The sequence below is a fragment of the Pteropus alecto genome, unplaced genomic scaffold (genome assembly GCF_000325575.1).
Source record: "Pteropus alecto unplaced genomic scaffold, ASM32557v1 scaffold1279, whole genome shotgun sequence".
Classification (NCBI taxonomy): Eukaryota; Metazoa; Chordata; class Mammalia; order Chiroptera; family Pteropodidae; genus Pteropus; species Pteropus alecto.
Genome location: NW_006443126.1, coordinates 266,389 through 286,742, shown reverse-complemented (window position 1 = coordinate 286,742; position 20,354 = coordinate 266,389). Strand labels below are relative to the sequence as shown.

The following is a 20,354-nucleotide window of genomic DNA, read 5'->3' as shown; positions in this document are numbered from 1 at the left end:
AGCCGGCCCCCGGAGCTGCCTCCCCGCCACCACCACCGCCCCCTGAGGAAGACGAGGAAGCCGTGCCCCTGCTGGGTGGGGCGCTGCAGCGCCAGATCCGTGGCATTCCAGGCCTCGATGTGGAAGCCGACGATGACGAAGAGGGCGGCGGGGGCGCCCCATGACTTGGACCCGGAGCGGGCAGGGCCCGCGCGCCCGAGGCTAGAATCCGAGCCTAATAAAGTTATTCCCATCCCACCTCCTGGTTTGTTTGTCCGTTGCCGTCGCGGGCGGGAGCCGAGACGTCGCTGAGGGGCGGGGGTGCTCGCACACCGGCGGCGGGGAGGAGTGCGCCTGCGCGCAGTGAGGCATCGCGGCCCTACCCAACCTCCCACGATGCTTTGAGCGCGGAGCCGGAGCAACCGGAAGGCCCTCTGTGGTGACGGGGACGGGCCCGCCGTGAAAGCCAGCCAATAATAGCGCGCGGAAGGAGTGACGTGCGCACCCGGTCTTCCATTAGCGGACGGCGGGAGGTTCGTTGAGCGCATGCGTCCGGTGGCAGCCTAGGAAAAGGGGGCTGCTGGCGGGCCGAGCCGAAGACATGGAGCAGGGCTACGGAGGTTGGTCCCGGCGGCCCAGTGCGGGGTGGGGAGAGCAATCGCTGCCCCGGGTACGCCACCCAGAGGGCGCGGGCTGGGGCCTACGCCCGAGTGCGGTTACCACAGTTCGGCCGTCCCGAGAGGTGGCCGGAGCACGCGCGCGCCGCTCATTGGACTGCGGCGCCGTCTCTCTCATAGTGCTGCGTGCCGATTGGCCGGCGGCTCCTGAGGAGGTGGGCAGAGCCCAGCGAGCCAACGCTGCGGCGGGCTTTGGGGGGCGCCTTGGGGCGTCCGGTATGTTTTTGCCCCTCGGCGCCGGTGAGGCCGCCCGCCCTGCCGAACGCGCGGGTGCCGGACCCTTCTTTCCCTTCCGAAGACGCCACAAAATGGCGGCGCTGGGGGCGGAGCCAAGGCCGGAGCTCGTGGGATGCGAGGCCTTTTTCCCCGGCTGAGGGCCTGTCCCCGGACTTGCGGGGCTTGGCGGGGGCCTCAGCGCGGCGCACGTTGTCCGGAAGGCCAGTCTCGGTAGACCTCCGGGCAGCGCGGGGTCAGACCTTTTCCTGCCACCCCCGCGCTACAGGGCGGCAGGGCCTCGTGCGGCCTCTGCGGGGCTCATCCTCGCTGAGACTCAGTCTCACGGGGCGTGTGCGGTGGACCTGGCTCCTGCCAGCCTAGGATGAGACCATGAGTCAGATGCTGGGTTTTTCTTTGTGCAAAGCTGGAAATTCGACGTGCCCTGAGGTAGTGGCAGATTGGTGCTGGTTATCTTTCAGCCGATCCCTTATGGTGGCGCGGAGGTGCTGGGGACTGTGTAAAGAGGGAATGTGCCCTTTCCCCGTTTGGGCTGCAGGGCCTGCGGTAGAACGAACCTTCTTAGGGAAACTGTTCTTCGTTTTGAGAATCAGAGCCTCCTGGGAAGCCTTTGCTTTGTGTCGGGAGCCGAGTTTGCAGGGAACAGTTGGAATATGCAGAGTGATGGGGTTTGATCAGATGCAGATTCCTATCCAGGTATATGAGGTTCAAGAAGCAGGCGGTCTGATCATGGCTGCAGCAGTTAGAGAAGGTGCCCATCTTGACAGGTTGCAGCGTTAACAGGACCCGGGCCACAGGAATTGCAGAAGTAGGCCCCGAGGTGCATGCGAGGTGTCTCCAAAGGTTGTGGGGTGGGTCAGCCTGGCTCTCTCGCCTGACTGGGTCTTATCATTCTTTTCCTGACTTCCCACCAGATCTTTCAGCCAGTAATCCTGCTCATTCTTAAATTGGAGAGGTTTCCCACACACAGTCTACTTGCTAAGAACTTTTCATGCTCAGTTTAGATGCTGTAGCTTCCCTGAAGCCTGTAGCTTTTCCACCTGGACTTTCTAGGACTCGTTGAACCTTGACAGTTGCTCCCTGACTCATTCCCCAGCTCCATGATCTTGGGCAAGTGACTTACCCTTTCAAGTCTTTACAAAGGGAAAATAGTACCTACCTCAAAGGAAATTGTGAGGTTACGTGAGTAGTTTGTGCCATTTTGTTAGACCAATTCCCCTACAGCTGGTCACTTGCTGTTAGAACCGCTTTCTGCCTCTTTTGGCACAGATGTGGAAGACTGTGTGGCCTTGGGAGGGTATACCCTACGGGCGACAAACTTAAGTATAACTTTGGATCAAGTCCTCTAACCTCTAAGCCTTAGCTCCCTGTTCTTGAATGGCATTCGTTGACACTGGCTAATGTGTGCACAGTGCCTGTGATGTGTCAGAACACATTAGGCATTCGGATAGTGGTTTGGGTTGTTCAGATAAGGGAGACAGGGTATACTATATTCTTGATTCATAAAGATGTGGATGGCTGCCTGTGCCCAGCCTTGCCAGGCTCTAGGAATAGAGACAAAGAGGGAGGGGACCAGGCAGATGCTGTCATGGGAGTCTGGAGAGGCAAGGGGAACATCAGAGGGGTGTGCAGCCTGATGCCTTAGAGCCAGGCTAAAACCTAGGGGAACGTTGGAAGGTTTAAAGCCACATGGAAGTGAGGCCTAAAGAGGCACAGTTGTCTCCAAATTCCAAGTTATGGGGTTTCCAGTTATGGTGCATTTATGGCTGCTTGGTTGGTGAGCCAAGAAGTAGGGAATGGAACTGTCCTAATAATGGGCTTGCTGGCAGCTCAACCTGTGTCACGTTCAGCTATTGATTGAGGCTTAGGCCAAGGTCCCCCAGCCTGCAACTAGCAGAGCTGGCTCAAGGCCCATTCCCCTCCTCTCTTTTTTCCTGTTTGACATCAGGCCAGTGGAGTGTGATGGTGCAATCAGCCAGCTATGGGATGACATATAGGGGGCAGTGTTGTGGTATTCTGCTTTCTGGTAAGGCTGGCACTGAGCTCCTTTGGAGAGATCCCTTTAAGGCTCCTCAGAGTTGCTCTGAAGTAAGTACCTGTTCTCTGCTACGACACATAGGATTCTAACTCAGGTTTTCTGTTTATAGGCTATGGGGCATGGAGTGCTGGACCTGCCAACACCCAGGGTAAGTGGGACCTGCTTTTTGGGGAGACATGGACTCCTGCAACCCCTGACCCAAGGCACCAGCATGACAGCTGCACTGGGGGACAGTAGATTGTAGCCTGGAGAGGCTGATTAGGGATAGGGGCACTAGGGCCAACCCAGGGACCAGGAAACCATTTCTGTAAAGGGCCAGATAGTAAATTTTTTAAGCTTTGCAGGCTATGTGGTCTCTGTAGTACAGAAGCTACCATGGACAATTTATAAGTGAATTGATATGACTGTATGCCAATAATAATTACTGAAGGACACTGATATTTGCATACCATATAATTTTCACATGTTATGAAATAGTCTGTTTTAGCAATGTGTTTATTCTAGATAAGTAGCTGAGGGTGAGTAAAGGAATTTTTTAATTAGTTGACTTTTAGATTTGTAAGATTGAGCAGATAGTTTATAGAGTTCCACATGTTCACCCTACTTTGATCTCTGCAGTTTTCATTGTTGTTAACATATTGTATTGGTAGGATATGTTTGTTACAATTAATAAGGTAATGTTAATACACTGTTATTATCTACAGCCCATAGTTTATGTTAATATTTATCCTGTGTTGTATAATTCTATGAATTTCGATAAACATGTATAATTCTATGAATTTCGATAAACGTGTAATTGATGTGTTTCATGTCAAAATGCATATGTCATGAAACTTTTTTTGGATTTTTTTTTTCTTCAACCACTTAAAAACATAAAACCTATTCTTAGCTTGTGGGCTGTACAACAACTGGCGATGGGCTAGATTTGGCACAGGGCCTATTTGCTGACTCTGCTTTGGAGTCCAGATCGTGCTGCTAAGGACTAGAATGTGCTCTGGTTGCAAAATTTTTTTGCTTTTTGTGGCATCTGTTCCAGGGGATGGGACGAAGACTTCCTTAGTTTCCTAAATCTGGGACTTGCCCCGACACCTTTGGGGAGCAGGGTCACTTCACCACCCATCACCAAGTTTCCCAGGAAGAAGCCTTCCATGTTTCTCGGGCACACAATGTCACTTTGCTCAGTTGAATTGGGGACATGATTTTCCACCAATGCATTCTCCCTGTTTTTGGCAGTGCCTTAGCTCTGGCTCATGGTGAGTGCTGGTACTTTTTAAGGGCTCTGCCTGGAGACCTGGCGTGCTGGCCTCTTGGCCAGTGGCCCACAATGGATGAGCTTCCTGGGAAGGCCGCAACATCCTTTCCATTGCCCTGATGAGGATATTGGGTTTGCCTAGGAAAGAAGCTCTGATTATGCTTAATTGAGTGCTCTGTAGGAAATGAGTTTTACAGCTAGTGGGCTCCAGCCTTTCCTGGCCTCAATAGGCAACCAAGGGGTGCCTCCCGGAGCATTGCCACAGCCACTCGTAGCCCTCTCCCTGTGGATAGTGGAGTAAACTGTCCTTCAAAATTGAGGTGAGGCAAGGGTGTCTCAGGAGCCTTCATTATGCAAATGAAGCTCTTATGTGTTTTTGTTTCCTCTAAGGTGCATATGGAACTAGTGTGGCCAGCTGGCAAGGTAGGCCCTTCTGGGGGTCCATGGGTGGGCAAGAGGGCCTCTGGTCAGCCACCCAGAGGAACTGGGATGCAGGGACCCCATCTCCCTTCCCAACTGTGCTCCTAGCTCTCCTGAAGGCTCAGCAGGCTGGCCTCAGGTGCTGAGGAGGCCTCGAGGGAAATTTGCAGGGGAGGCGGGGAGGGGGTCGTGCTTGTGTTCTGGGAACAGTAGCTCCATGGTGGGCTTGTCTACAACCTTAACTGCCACTACTGGCTCTCAGCCACCTCTGGCTTTGGATGGGAAACATGTCTTAAGATTTGGCACAAAAAACCCCACTGCTTAGAGTTGAGGCTTTCCTCTTGTCCTCCTGCTGCCCTTGTGAGCTGTATAGAGATAGTGTGAGTGAGCAGTGTGGGTGATGCCAGCTGTGCTTGGTCCCATGACCCCTCTTCCTTTTCTATGGGCAGTGGGTGCTCACCCCCTATATGCCTACTGGCCTGATGGCTGCTGAATTGGCTCTTCCTCTCTCTGGCAGGTTATGAAAACTACAATTATTATGGTGCCCAGAACACCAGCGTCACCACAGGAGCAACCTACAGTTATGGCCCAGCCTCGTGGGAGGCCACCAAGGCCAGCGATGGCCTGGTGGCTGGGGGCCCTGCTATGCATATGGCTTCTTATGGCCCAGAGCCGTGCACCGACAATACTGACTCGCTCATTGCCAAGATCAATCAGCGTTTGGACATGATGTCTAAGGAAGGAGGCAGGGGCGGGAGCAGCAGCGGTGGGGAGGGCATGCAGGACCGGGAGAGGTGATTATGGACCTGGGCCCTTCCCTGGGGATCCCGTGCAGATAGGAGTGGGCACCCGCTCTCCCAGGAGCTTTGGGCTTTTATAATAGGACTTGCTGTTTTTCTGATTGGTGGGTCTTAGGGCATGACTATTGCAAAACTATGCCAGACTTTTTATTTCTGCACCAGGCACCTAGCAGAGCCTCCCCGTTCTTGTGGCCAAAGGCTCATGCCTCTCATTCATCAACATACGGATGGGAGTATTGGTTTGTTTTGCCTCTCTGAGCATTTAGGAGAGGTACATGGTGGTTTGGTTTGCTTTACTGTTCTGTGTACAGGGAGGTAGGCTTTGGAGGAGGTTTTGAGGTCGTATCTAGAGCATATAGTGACGATGTGCTTTCTTTGCAGTTCTTTCCGCTTCCAGTCGTTCGATTCCTATGACTCCAGACCGTGCCTGCCAGAGCACAATCCCTACCGCCCCAGCTACAGCTATGACTATGACTTTGATCTGGGGCCTGACCGCAATGGTGGCTTTGGCAGTCAGTACAGTGACTGCAGGGACCCTGCCCGTGAGCGCGGCTCCCTCGATGGCTTCATGCGCGGCCGGGGCCAGAGCCGCTTTCAGGATCGGAGCAACCCCAGCACCTTCATGCGAAGCGAGCCCTTCATGCCCCCATCTGCTGCCTCTGAGCCCCTGTCTGCTCCCTGGAGCGAGATGAACTACACGGGTGGCCGGGGCCTGGGAGGCCCCTCCCCTAGCAGGCCCCTGCCTTCCCTCTTCTCCCAGTCCATGGCCCCCAACTATGGCATGATGGGCATGCAGGGGGCGGGCAGTTATGAAAACTCTGTGCCCTACGGATGTGGCCAGTCACAGACCCGGATAAGGGATCGGGTAAGCCCTTGTAAAATTCTAACCTTCATTCTTTACTTTTTTTTTTTTTTTTTAAACAGCTTTATTGAGGTAAAATTCACAGGCTAAGATTCACTCGTTTTTAAGTGTACAATTCAGTTTTAGTAAAAGTGTACAGAATTGTGCAGCCATTACCACCATCTAATTTTAGAACATTTCCATCAACCCAGAAAGAAACTTCTATTAGCAATCACTCCCTGTTCTCTGCCCAGCCACTGGTAACCATTAACCTACTTTCTGTGTTTCTGGATTTCCCTGTTCTGGACATTTCATATGAATGGAGTTATGTAATATGTAGCCTTATGTGTCTGGCTTCTTTCAGCATAAAATTTGGAGGGAGGAATGATTTTAACTGTGTTATCTTTTTTTGGCGCTCTAAAAAGACCTTATCTGCTTTCATTCTTTGATCTTGACAACCTCTCCATTCTTCATTTCTCTGGGGTATCTTAACAGTCTGAGTAAACAGTACATTGGGATGTGCTTGTGTCTGTAGCCCAGGTGGAGAGGGTTTGATCGCTGTGGCCCAGACAGCATGGGCAGGAAACGGAAGCAGTTGCAAATCTACGATGAGCCAGACAGCAAACAGGCCCGGGCTGACAGCGAAGGAGATTTTTCTGAAAACGGTACATTCTGGGGGCTAGTAGGCCTGGTTGGGTGAAGATGAGTCAGTTGCTTGATGTTCTTCCTGCCTGTCTGTACAATGTGCATGTGGAAACCCAAGGGTACCATGTGTCAGCTGGGCTCCCACAGCCCCCACTGTAGTCATGACAAGCTCGGTCACTCTGGACAGTGAGTTTGGGAGGGTGAAAGAGGAGTGGGCCAATTGCTGAGGGGCTGACTTTCCCTATTCCTTTGTGTCTGGTAGATGATGGAGCTGGTGACTTCCGGTCGGGAGATGAAGAATTCAGGGGTGTAAGTCCATCTTCACTGGTTAATTTTCTTTGTCTCTAGTGCAGGATTTATTCCTTATTTTAGCTTCTTTTTCACAGAGGTGGGAACAACTGCAGTGGTAGACTCATCTATCTCATGAGTGGATTTAATACCCTCACTTGCAGCTAGGTTTTTAAGAGTTTTCTACTTGCAACACTCCTCCCCTTCCTGAAAAAATTCCCAGCCCCTTCTCATCCACTCCTGTGTCCTTTTAGTGATGGGCCTAGCTGCACACATGGTAAGTGCAGTGGCTGTACAGACTGAGGCTTCTAAACATGCACTAAAAACTCATTGGCTGCCAGTTCTGTGCAATATCCATGTCCCTTAGTTCTTCCAACCAGTCATGGGAAACTGCTGTTAAAAGCCAGCCATGCATAAGGATCTGGGGAGCAAGCCTTTGCCACCCTCTGCAAATTCTGGTCCAAGTCTGGGGCAAGGCCTAGAGATCTGGGTGTGTGAAGGCTTTGTCCAGGTGCTTCTGATGGTAAGGTGGTTTAGGGGAAGAGGATACAGTGAACTTTTAGCTTTTCTGAGGGCCCTCACCCTATCTAGCTTGCTTAGACTGAGTCTGAGAATCTCTGTGTATGTACCTGCTGATTGCTAATTTAATCTTCAGCTCAATATTTAAGGAATGGACTGTTTCAATTTTCAGTTAGATGATTTTTACCCGTACTAGTTTGGTAAATATAAACAAATGGCTGGGAAACTTGGTAAAACCCATTTTCAGTAAAGACCGCTGGAACTAGCATCTTACAAATCAGGGATTCTTGACATGCAGTTGATGAATGAGCTCCTGGCATTCCCATATGCAGAGCTGTGCCAGGTGTACATTGCCAGCGGTCATTCTTTAGCTTTAAAAGAGCCGATAAAGGGTCAGTGACTTTAATTCAAAAACAAGTTAGTCATCATTACAGAATTTCAGAAGGCAACCAGGAGTAGTGACAGGACATACTCAGGCTCCATTCCCTGGCCCTGGGCCTTGTCCTGAAATACTGGCTGGGTTCCTGGTGGCACAGTGGCCACAAGGTGGTGGCAGGGAGCCGGGCTGGTGTGGGGATATCTGGAATCTCCAGCTCATTCCCCAACTTCGTGTGTGTCCTTTTTCAGGAGGATGAATTCTTCGATTCTGGAAGGCAGAGAGGTAGGCATCACCTAGTGTTCCTTTGAGCTTTCCTGTGTCTGTCTGACAGTTTTGCACTTACTGCTCCCAGCTTGGCTGGGCTTCTGATCAAGTCGGGCCTGGATGGAGGGGCTGGCCGCTCAGGGTAGAAGAGGGGCTGTGGCCGCTAGGTGGGCCTTGGCCGTGGCACTCACCTTGAGGCTTTGCTCCAGTGTTTGGAGCAGCACTTGGCTTGGAAACAGGTCTTTTGGCCTCACTCAGTGCAGGCTATGGAGAGAAAGGGGGAAACTCATCTCTGGGTATTTGCAACAGGTTACAGTGGTAGGGAAGGGAGTCTCAGAAACATAAGAAAGAAATGAAAGGTGTCCTCCAGCCTGTCTTCTCTGATCCCCCTTGTCCAATGCAGTTCCCTGTACTGTTTCCTCCTGAGCTTCATTTTTTGCATAGTTCCCTCAGTTGCCAGCCCAGGGCTGTGATCTCAGCCTCTATGGTGGGGGTACTGGCAACTGCAGTGCACGTCGCTGTGTGGAATAGAATTCAGACATTGCCTGGGTGGGGAGCTTGGGGCATGGGGGAGGCCTGTCAGGTATACCTGGCCCAGATCCTCCAGAGGCAGTCGTTGCTCAGCAGGTCTCGTCAGTTCCAGTGCCAGAGACCTAAGAATTCAAAGTCAGAGGCAGGAGCAGAGCCATGTTAAACCTCTCGGGGACATGGAGAAATAGAGACACCATGGCTTTGAGCTTACCCAGAAGCCACTTGTTTATTTTCCTGTTTCCATGGGTCCGTCTGTAGCTAGTTTCCCCAAGAATTACTGGCTGGCTCCTTGTGGCTCTGCTCACATAAATTCTGAAGGCCCCTGGCTTAGATTTTTCTTCCCTTAGGTGTTCAGCCTTAGCCAACCCTCTGAAGTCCTCCCACTCTGTTTATTGAAGCAATTGTTCTATAGCATGGGACCATACAGCGTTGAGCAGCTCATGCAGCGGGGAAAATGCTAAAGCAAAGGTGACATGTTTATTGCGCGCAGGTCCTGCTACCTACCCGGAATGACTTTGCTATTAAACAGCAGTAATAGTTTCAGGCAGTGACCTCTTGCCAAAAGTCCCACACGCCCTTTTGAGAGGCTTCTGAGCAGCGCACGCCGGTCGCCATCTTCGTGGGACAGTCTCGTGACTGGCATCAGGGGTAGGGGTTACAGTTCAGATGCTTATCCAACTGTTTCAGTGTCTGGCCCTGGCCCTGAGCCGCGGTGACCCGGCCTGGCCTCATGCTGGGATGCCGGGCTGCACAGCTCTCAGAGGAGCTTTTGCGCTGGCCCCAGGGGACGGACGGAGGACCTATGGGTCTCTTCCCACTTTTCTTTCTAGGACTGCTTCCCGTGTAACCCTGGGAAAGCCCTAGAGTGACAGTTTTTGTGAGTGGAAGATAGAGTTCGGGCCAGCAAGGACTGTCAGACCTGCTGAGGCCCTAGTTCAGAGGAGGCCAACGGGACGGTCATCACAGTTCACCTGGAGGCGGGACGGAGGGCGGTAGAACAGCTTCATTTTCTGAGGCCTTCTAGCTGCTGCCTCATTACCTGGGAAGAACTGCTTCTCTCTCTCTTAACTGTTGTTGGGAGAAGACCCACTCAGGGGACTGGATTGGAAAAGCAGAATAGGGAAGGACAGAGCAGGTGGGCCATAGTGTGAGTGGGACGGGTGGGCCATGTCCCTGGCCCATGTCCCCTTATCAGGCCATGGGGGGAGTGAAGTGTCTTCCCTAGAAACTCCCAAGGGTGCTTATCAAAGGCCCATCATTGTTGGGAGCCTTTGACAGCCCCTTGGATCCTCAGGGTGTCCTGACCCTGTCGCGCGTGGAGGCAGCGGCAGGGTACAGGGTGCGGTGGCCAAGCTGCAGCCCCATCAAGGCCTTGGTGCTCAGTTCCTTTTGGGGGCTCTGCAGAGGGTCTCGAAGGGACTTCTCTGTTGCAGGAGAGAAGGACGATGAGGATGATGAAATGAAGAAAAGAAGGGAAAAGCAAAGGAGGAGAGACAGGATGCGAGATCGAGCAGCTGACAGGTGAGAAGGCAGAAGAGGTTGGCTGGACCTGGGCATTGTCAAGACTCTTCTGAGCTCATCTGCTTTATTCTGGAGTTCAGGGAGAACCTGGTTTGAGCCGACTCCAGGCATCTGGGAGGATATCCTAGTCAGAGCGATAGGAGACAAAACTTGAGAAACACATGGAATCACCTCCTTGCTGGTGGGTCCATGTGGCCCTCATGTGCCCTGCAGAGGTCTCTGTTGCCCTCCTGCAGGCCTGTGGGGAGTTCCTTTGTTCTCTGGCTTGTGTCTCATCTCAGACAAGTGCTCTTCATTCAGCAGAGTTGGCTAAGGAGGTACTCGGGTGCCTTGTCCAAATCCAGACTGGAAGCAATTACATATGTATAGATGTTATCTTTAAGATTGTCTGTATTTCTTTTCCCCTCTTTGATCCCTGCCCACACACACCCACACACACTTCCACCCCTGACCTACGGATGTTGCTATTTCCCCTTAACTGGATCTCTGAAGATGAGGCATCTCTTCCCACATGCTCGGGGTGCTCACCCAGGGCCTGGTGCACCTGGGGTATGGTCCGTGGTTCTACCTGGGGCACGAACTCGGTACCTTCTGCATGTAAAGCAGATGTGCTAACCACTACACTATGGAGCCCTCCCACCCCCACCCTTGCCCCTAAGATTGTCTTTAAATAGAAAAAAACGTACAAAAGCACAAAGCCCAAAGGGTGTTGGTGTGACCACACTGGCTGCCTCTCCCTATTCAGTGATCAAGTGGCTGCTGACTAGAAACATAGACCACCGGTGACTGTGGGAGCATTTGGTTGCCAAGGCCTTAACCACACAGAGCTGTTCCTCTATGCATAGGTTCTCTTTATGACTTGAGGGGTATTCCTTGCCCTTTCGGCTCCCCTGGTGTAGTGGTTTTCTTATTCAAAGAATGTCCAAAAAAAAAGGCTAAAGAGGCAAGAAAGCCAGGAACCGAAAAGTAGTAGCTTCTAAGTCACAGAAATTCATTGAAACTTGTTAAACAGAAGAGTTAAGTGATGGCTAGAATCAATCTATTTTCATGCCACATGGGAGCAGATGTCATTTTTTAACAGAATCTTTAGACTTTGGTCTAGTGACTGAGGTCAGAGAGATTTAGAACCATTATCATAGGGGAGGTAAAAAGGCAGCTGGGATGCATGAGCCCTACATTTTTTCAGTAGCTTCCTGACAGTCCTGCACATAGGGCCTAGGTGAAATTTCTCTTCACTTGTCTGTCAGGAGTGTCTACAGAAGCTTGTGGCGCTTGTCGAGAGATCCAGTGCCAAGCACTAGGAGCTGGCAGAACTCTTAGTTGGCAGAGGAGGAGTCCTGAATGCTGTGGGGCCTGCGCCCTTATCCCAGAAAGTCCAGAGGCTCCTCGGCACAGCCAAGGGAAGCAGCACTCCACTGTGGGGGCCTTTAGGCCACTCTGCTCTCACCTTATAGCGTGATTGCATTCGAAAGCATGTGACAAACTTGTTTTTATCCATAGAATTTAACGTGACCTGTTCACATTGAGTCCCGTAGGAGAATTGATCTTAGGTCATGAGTTTTGAATTGTGTGAGTTCTTTGGGAAATCCTCTGTCATATAAAATGGGGTTGCCTTGCATCATACCAGTAGATGCAAAAGAAACACGTCTGAGAAGCTGTGATGTTGGGTACTGTGCCCCTAGAGCAGTGAGCTGGAGGTTGAGGGAGTTCTGGATAGTCTCCACCTTAGGGTGTTCTGGATAGTCTCCACTTTAGGGTGTTCTCTTGAGGACCTTTGGGCCAGAAACACTGCTATGGTAGTGAATTGCTGCATGAATCATCTTCCTGAAATACTTTGAGGTTGTACGCTCATTCTTAAGGTGGGAAAACGAGATAACTGTTACTCTTGATGCCCCATGAGAAGTCAGAAGTCTTGGTTCAGAAATTACTTTTTTATTTCCGTTTCAGTTCTAACCAGAGATGAACCAGTTACTCCTGCATCACTGCTTATTTTCATCTGTCTTCTCCAGGATTCAGTTTGCTTGTTCTGTGTGCAAGTTTCGTAGCTTTGAAGATGAAGAAATCCAGAAGCATTTGCAAAGTAAATTTCACAAAGAAACATTGCGGTTTATAAGTACCAAGCTACCTGACAAGACGGTGGAATTCCTCCAGGTGAGTCACACTTGGCCTCTGTCACATTGTTTCCAAATGATTCTACAGGTGTCACATCTGTCAAAGAAGAGAAGGGAAATAAGAGGCCCAAACTTGTTCAAGGATTCTATTTCCAGAATAACAGTTTTTCAAGTCCCCATGTCAGAGGGACAATCGAGAGATCCAACCATTGTCGTTCCCACTAGCTGCTCTGATAGCCGTCTTCCCACCCTCAGGGCAGCTGAGACAAGGCTGTCATCACTAGGCCTTGCAGCCACCGTGATGAGCTGCCTCTGGTATAGTTGAGATATACCCACATGTGTTACCCTCTCCTGACTTCATTTGGTGTTGTCTCCCAATCCCTCCAGGAATACATTGTAAACAGGAATAAGAAGATTGAGAAGCGGCGACAGGAACTGATGGAGAAGGAAAGCGCAAAACCAAAACCAGACCCTTTCAAAGGTGAGTTGTGATCCTGGGGTGTGTGCTGTTCCACATGGCGCTAAGGCATGTGACTTCGTATACAGCCAGCGCAGGGCTGCTGAGGATGTGACGTGAAGACCCAGGGAGGGGCAGTTAGAAAAGAGGCCCTTGAGTGTGGCATAATGTAGATCGAAGCTCTATAGGTAACATACCAGAATGATGTAAAGCACTCAAAGTTTTTTTCCTCCTTGGACCAAAGGATGAGAAAAGTTGAAGTAATGAATACAGTAGTGTAGAGGCTGGCTATTCTGACCCCACACTCCTGCTGGAAGGCAGGTGATGTCCGTCTCTGATTCTGTCCTAACTGAATCCCTAGAAGGGTTTGCAGGGAGAAAATGGTGGGTCTTATTGGAGGCTGCATCACTTGCATGCTGTCCCAGTCCCCACATGACTTGAGTTCCATCAACAGGGATTGGCCAGGAGCACTTCTTCAAGAAGATCGAGGCTGCTCACTGCCTGGCTTGTGACATGCTGATCCCTGCACAGCACCAGCTCCTCCAGCGGCATCTGCACTCTGTCGACCACAATCACAACCGCCGGGTGAGTCCCCTCCTGGTGCGGGTTGGCGGGGTGAGCCTTCCTAGGCTGACAGCTGGTGGGATTTAGAACCTTCTGTGTCTTTTGGGGAATGCTAACATCTTTAGGAGCTCTTGCCATATTCCATCAAGTCTGTCATTTCACCAATTGATTGTAACGTGCACCCCCATTTCTATTAAAATGTCAGAAAAGGTATTGCTTAGAATTGATTAAATATAGTAGCTGAGAATATTTTAAGAATATTCCCTGTAAACCACAGTCAATTCGTCATCTGCTGAAAAACTGATTTTTCTATAAGCTGAGGGCCATTCAGAACAGAGTGGCCCAGGGAATCCAGAGTTCAGGACCTATTTGGTCCTTACTAGCTGATGGAGCCTGAGGCTAAAGGTTTAGTTCAAGGTCAGTAAATTTTTCTGTAAAGGGTCAAACTGTAAACATTTTTAGCTTTGCAAGCCAGAAGGTCTCTGTCCAACAAGTCTGCTATTGATGGGCGAAAACAGCCACAGACAACACTAAGTGAATAAATGGGTGTGGCTGCACTTGGCCCACTGGCTGTAGCTTGCTGACCCCTGGTTTAACATCTCTGTCCTTAGTTTACCCAACTATGAAATGGTGGTATCAATACCTGCCTGCTCATCTGCTAGTATTATTAAAGAGTAGCCAAAAGCATACAGTAAACAAGGAATTACTATGTGCATGTCAAGCTCTGCTTTGGAGCATTCACACTTTCGCTATTGAACTAATAAAGTCAGTATAATTCAGTTGAAAAGAAAAAGCTTGCCCTTTTTTCCTACTTAGTCCACAAAGTTTCTAATCTGTAAATACTTTTGTTTCATCCTTGCTTATGTACATGGTACCTGGATATCAGTGGTGTATTGTGCTTTTATCTTTTAAGATTATCAGACTTTTCTGTGCCATTTCATGGTGTCAGTTCTGATATCTCTAATTAGTGCCTTCTTTCTCTCTCTTGGAGTCTGGCACTTGAGGATTTGCCTTTTTGAAGAAAGATGTTAGTCATCTCTGCATATTGCTGATCTCAGCAACTCGCTGTAGCCTGGCTGATGTGTTCTCTTGCTCCTCCAACTTGTGCCATTTTTAAAAGCCCACATTTGGTTTCCTTTGCAGTTGGCTGCTGAACAGTTCAAGAAAACAAGTCTCCATGTGGCTAAGAGTGTTCTGAACAACAGACATATAGTGAAGATGCTGGAAAAATACCTCAAGGTTCGTGTTTAGGAATCTAGTGGACAGGAAAAGCTTTTGAAACAGAGGGTTAACTCCGAGTATGGAATTGTATCTCGAGTGCAGTATTTAACATTTGAGTCTTTTGAAGAAGTGAGAGATCTTGGAATGTGTCATGTTTGGAAATTCCACAACTGGATATCCTGAGACACAGTGCTTGCCTGGGAACTCTAGGATGTGGTTCTGCTTGATTAGTCTGAACAGTGGTGTAGACTCTTACCATGAGAAACCTTATCTAGCCATAAAATACTGAGCAGACGATGAGATGCTTTAAAAAAAACCCCAAGGTAGATAATTGTCTATGAAAGAAGCTAAAAAGAGGTTTTGCTGGCAGAGTCAGCCAACAGTGAAATGGAGGATCGAGACAAAGGGAAGAGCCAGAGGTGCCACAACCACTGAGCCATAGTGACAGGAGCAGAGTAATAAAAATCTCAAAGGGTACCCTGGAGAGAAGTTGTAAGAGTCCCAGGTTCCTCCTTGGAAAGCCCAAATGCTCAGCCCTTTGACTCCAATATTTGAGGCTGGTAGTTAAGCTCCAGCATAGCCTGGCTAGGACCTGTTTGCCCTCTTCTCAGTTATCAGATACTTCAATTTTTGACAGTTCATTCTATCCATTAAAGGTCCTCCATGGCATTTAGTTCAATGTTATTTAATTATAATGTTGATGAAATACCATGGAAACTTAACTCTTGTTTATATCAGTTATCCTGTGGCAAATTGATTTTGTTATATATCGTTTATCCACAACTCCCAGAACTTGTCGATGACATTAAGCGAGGACTTACTGTAACCAATTTAAGAACCATGAGAGATCAGTGTTTTACCTTGTGGCCTAAACAGATTTAAAGTCTTTGGAGTCAGATGTAGACTCAAGGTTCTAATCACCAAATTTTAAAACACATTTCCTAATCTGGTAGTGACAATATTTAGTTTTCTTTTTCTAAAGACAGTTTTAGCATATGCTCCTGAGAAGTTTGGCTTCTGACTTGGGTTTGACTCCTTACTGATGTTTAACAGCTGTGTGATCTCTGGCAAGTTACTGATCTTTGAGTCTCATTTCCTTTTCTGTGGAATAGGGATAAACCCTCATGCCAGGGCTGTGAGCTTAAATGAAGCTAAAATTTAAAATAGTCTTAACTTCATGCTATGAGGCTCTTTTTTATTTTTAATTTGGTTTGGATGATAGGTCTTTTTTAACTTTTCCTCATGGTTATATGCTTGAATAAAAAGAGTAAAATAGTTCTGGTGAAGCTTCTCTGAGATGTCTTTTCTGACTCTAGGCACTGAGAGCCTATAGGATTAACTCACCTGGTGTAGTTAGTGTAAAGTATTTGTCTTGTTGACTGCCCATCATTAAAACAGCTCCCAGCAACCTGGGCCAGTTCCATCTCTTATTTGGACAGTTCTTTAGACTGCTGACCTATGTTTCTTCACCAGGGTGAAGACCCTTTCACCAGTGAAGCCGTTGATCCAGAAATCGAAGGAGATGACAATTTAGGAGGTGAGGATAAGGAAGAGACACCTGAGGAGGTGGCTGCAGAAGTCTTAGCTGAGGTGATTACAGCAGCAGTGAAGGCAGTAGAAGGGGAAGGAGTGCCTGCTCCAGGAAGTAGTGAAATGTTGGCTGAAGGGGAAGGCCCTGTGGACACAGCAGAGGTTCTTAGTCATCCCCATCCTGAACAGCTACTGGAAGCAAAGACACCTCGTGGAATGGCATCTGAGAAAGGTAATGCTGTAGCAGAGGCTGGAGGTGACACCGCCCAGTCGGGAAGTGAGGCTGCTGAGGCTGGAAGTGAAGCTGCCGAGGCTGGAGGTAAAGCTGCCGAGGCCGGAGGTGAAGCTGCCAAGGCCACAACCACTGAGCCATAGTGACAGGAGCAGAGTAATAAAAATCTCAAAGGGTACCCTGGAGAGAAGTTGTAAGAGTCCCAGGTTCCTCCTTGGAAAGCCCAAATGCTCAGCCCTTTGACTCCAATATTTGAGGCTGGTAGTTAAGCTCCAGCATAGCCTGGCTAGGACCTGTTTGCCCTCTTCTCAGTTATCAGATACTTCAATTTTTGACAGTTCATTCTATCCATTAAAGGTCCTCCATGGCATTTAGTTCAATGTTATTTAATTATAATGTTGATGAAATACCATGGAAACTTAACTCTTGTTTATATCAGTTATCCTGTGGCAAATTGATTTTGTTATATATCGTTTATCCACAACTCCCAGAACTTGTCGATGACATTAAGCGAGGACTTACTGTAACCAATTTAAGAACCATGAGAGATCAGTGTTTTACCTTGTGGCCTAAACAGATTTAAAGTCTTTGGAGTCAGATGTAGACTCAAGGTTCTAATCACCAAATTTTAAAACACATTTCCTAATCTGGTAGTGACAATATTTAGTTTTCTTTTTCTAAAGACAGTTTTAGCATATGCTCCTGAGAAGTTTGGCTTCTGACTTGGGTTTGACTCCTTACTGATGTTTAACAGCTGTGTGATCTCTGGCAAGTTACTGATCTTTGAGTCTCATTTCCTTTTCTGTGGAATAGGGATAAACCCTCATGCCAGGGCTGTGAGCTTAAATGAAGCTAAAATTTAAAATAGTCTTAACTTCATGCTATGAGGCTCTTTTTTATTTTTAATTTGGTTTGGATGATAGGTCTTTTTTAACTTTTCCTCATGGTTATATGCTTGAATAAAAAGAGTAAAATAGTTCTGGTGAAGCTTCTCTGAGATGTCTTTTCTGACTCTAGGCACTGAGAGCCTATAGGATTAACTCACCTGGTGTAGTTAGTGTAAAGTATTTGTCTTGTTGACTGCCCATCATTAAAACAGCTCCCAGCAACCTGGGCCAGTTCCATCTCTTATTTGGACAGTTCTTTAGACTGCTGACCTATGTTTCTTCACCAGGGTGAAGACCCTTTCACCAGTGAAGCCGTTGATCCAGAAATCGAAGGAGATGACAATTTAGGAGGTGAGGATAAGGAAGAGACACCTGAGGAGGTGGCTGCAGAAGTCTTAGCTGAGGTGATTACAGCAGCAGTGAAGGCAGTAGAAGGGGAAGGAGCGCCTGCTCCAGGAAGTAGTGAAATGTTGGCTGAAGGGGAAGGCCCTGTGGACACAGCAGAGGTTCTTAGTCATCCCCATCCTGAACAGCTACTGGAAGCAAAGACACCTCGTGGAATGGCATCTGAGAAAGGTAATGCTGTAGCAGAGGCTGGAGGTGACACCGCCCAGTCGGGAAGTGAGGCTGCTGAGGCTGGAAGTGAAGCTGCCGAGGCTGGAGGTAAAGCTGCCGAGGCCGGAGGTGAAGCTGCCAAGGCCGGAGGTGAAGCTGCCGAGGCCGGAGGTGAAGCTGCCGAGACTGGAGGTGAAGCTGCCGAGGCCGGAGGTGAAGCTGCCGAGGCCGGAGGTGAAGCTGCTGAGGCCAGAAGTGTAGCAGAGGCAGAAAGTGCCGTAACAGCCACTGCTCCTGCCCCAGCGGCCATGGAAGCTGAAGTAGAACAGACTGATGTGGAGTCCAAAGATGTTATTCCCATAGAATGATCATCCTCTCCTTGTTTCAAGGGGTGTGTTATATGATGCATTGCCCTTTCTTTGGTTTGTAAACAGTACTAAGGTGTATGTTACTGGAATATTCTGAAAACTTACTTTGGTGAAGAGACCTAGCCATTTATTTCAGAAAAGTGTACCTCACAGGCTTGTCTTATAGAGTTGGGTGGCTTTCTGCTTCGGTTTGAAGGCTGCAGAAGTTGTACATTCCCCCCCAAGCAGCTGTGACCTCTCTGCACTGCAGTTGGAATAATAAAAGTTGGTAATTAGATTTCGATGATACTTTGCTTGTTAAATACAGCTACTGGCTGGATGCCCTTTTTTTATTATTTTGTCTGGGAGCAGCTCATTACTAGGATATATCTTTATAAAGATTTTTTTTAGATTTCAAGAATTTGCTTTGGCATCAGTTTTTGACCCCTGCTTTTGTAGCCCACTGAATGGTGTGTGATCCTCACAAGATGTAGCAGAATCTTGTTAATATGCGATGCTGGTTCTGTCACATCAGTGAACTCTCAAAGGCCTGATGAATCTGACATATCTGCACCGTGGGAAGCACACCCACTTGCCCTTTAGAAATGAGGATACTTTTTGCCTAAGGCATGTTCCCCAATCTTGAGTCCTTGGTGAACCACCTTCACAATTTTTTTTTACCTCATTTGTGTTCCATCTCTGCATTACTTCAGAGTTTTTTCCTTCAAATTGAGTTATTTCCTCTTAAATATATTTAAAAACAAAACTTGATGTCATTCTCATGAGTGGAAAACCAATATAAATTGCCATAGATGCTATCTATAAAAAAATAAATGTAATGAACATTTCATTTTAGATAAATACTGTTCCTTTGGAGGTTTCTGAATCTGTGAAAAAGGAAAGCTAGCATGTGTTAAAGTGTAGCTAGCAACCAGTTATACATTCATATAATCAAAAGAATTGGAAGATCCCTCCCTTTTGAAATGATATTGCTAGGTCTGTTTCCCTGTAGACCTTTGAAATGTCACATTTGGGGAAGCACTGGCCAATGGGAAATGATTTAAAAAGAGGTAGTAAAAATATTTGATGAGCATCTACTATGTACCAGGTACTAATTCATGGGAGCCTTATTGGAGATGTGAGGTCAATATTTATGAAGAAAGTCAATTGTTAGAACTAAAAAATAAACTTCGATAACCAAGAAAGTGGTGCCTCTGAATTGTTTCTGCTCATCATTCCTTAATAGGGCATATGTGTGGCTTAGTCACAGGTTGAACATGCCCTTTAAAGCTTTTTCTCTTGAGTCAAAAATGTTGATGGCCTTGAACGTCAGCAGTCTGAAAAAAGATAACTATGAAATTGCTTTTTGTTGTTTTTCTTGTAAAAGTAATCCAAGGATTGTCATTAAATCTATCTAAATTTCAGGGGAGGTTCTTCCACCCGCCATCTGATGTGAAATGACACAGATCATTTTATTCCTAAAGGTGCGTTGAACCAGGCTATCATTCCCCAAGATGGGGAGTAACTACTTGGGTTGCACAAAGGGATGCCTTTGTGTTTCCTGAGATGACAGGAATAAATTGCAAGCTTCCTCATTGGGAACTAATATCAGTTATTTCCCAATTACAGAGGAGAAACCTAAAGGGGAGGTTGACGAACTTTCAGGGTCACACATCAGAGATGTGGGGATACTCAAATTACACAGGTCTGGGAAATACCAGTGGCCATGAACTTTCCATAGAGCACCTTTATTATTTACAAAACAAGTTTAGCAAACATGCCAATCCCTGCAATTCCCAAGCAAAAACAAAATTTTAAGAATGGCAGCCTAATTCACATAATCATATTGTGGACCTGTGTGATTTCATTGTGTTTTTATGAAAATACAGTTGCTAAGGGGAAACAATACAATCAATGTAATGAGCAAAGTGCTCATTCCAGAGTATATATCATTAGTATTAATAAATCCAAAATTGTACTTTAGACTATAAGTCATTTCTACTGCCTGATAATTTGGCTGAAAATGGTCCTTGCTCACCAGAAGTGTGGCCCATAGTGATTA

General features: G+C 48.0%; 2 protein-coding genes across 4 annotated transcripts in view; both read left to right on the top strand.

Annotated features, from left to right (window-relative positions):
* Positions 1–202, top strand: part of AKAP8L (A-kinase anchoring protein 8 like) — a 26,558-nt gene extending 26,356 nt beyond the window's left edge. The window contains exon 15 of the mRNA XM_006923389.3: positions 3–202. Coding sequence (XP_006923451.1) covers positions 3–164 — 162 coding nt within the window. The 3' untranslated portion in view covers positions 165–202. The remainder of the gene's footprint in view (positions 1–2) is intronic.
* Positions 203–467: 265 nt separating this feature from the next.
* AKAP8 (A-kinase anchoring protein 8) lies at positions 468–19,497 on the top strand. 3 transcript variants are annotated; one of them, XM_015598220.2, is made up of 15 exons: positions 468–599; positions 3,038–3,076; positions 4,571–4,603; positions 5,118–5,394; positions 5,782–6,265; positions 6,777–6,906; positions 7,149–7,195; positions 8,321–8,354; positions 10,301–10,388; positions 12,398–12,539; positions 12,887–12,980; positions 13,411–13,541; positions 14,664–14,759; positions 16,215–16,611; positions 18,075–19,497. In XM_015598220.2, the coding sequence occupies exons 1-15, from the start codon at positions 581–583 to the stop codon at positions 18,311–18,313; spliced, it is 2,250 nt and encodes a 749-aa protein (XP_015453706.1). In that variant the 5' UTR covers positions 468–580; the 3' UTR covers positions 18,314–19,497. The 3 variants fall into 3 exon arrangements, with proteins under 3 accessions (XP_015453706.1, XP_015453705.1, XP_006923449.1); XM_015598219.2 differs by having other exon boundaries at positions 16,215–16,625; positions 18,089–19,497; XM_006923387.3 differs by lacking the exon at positions 16,215–16,611 and having other exon boundaries at positions 17,678–19,497.
* Positions 19,498–20,354: the final 857 nt, after the last annotated feature.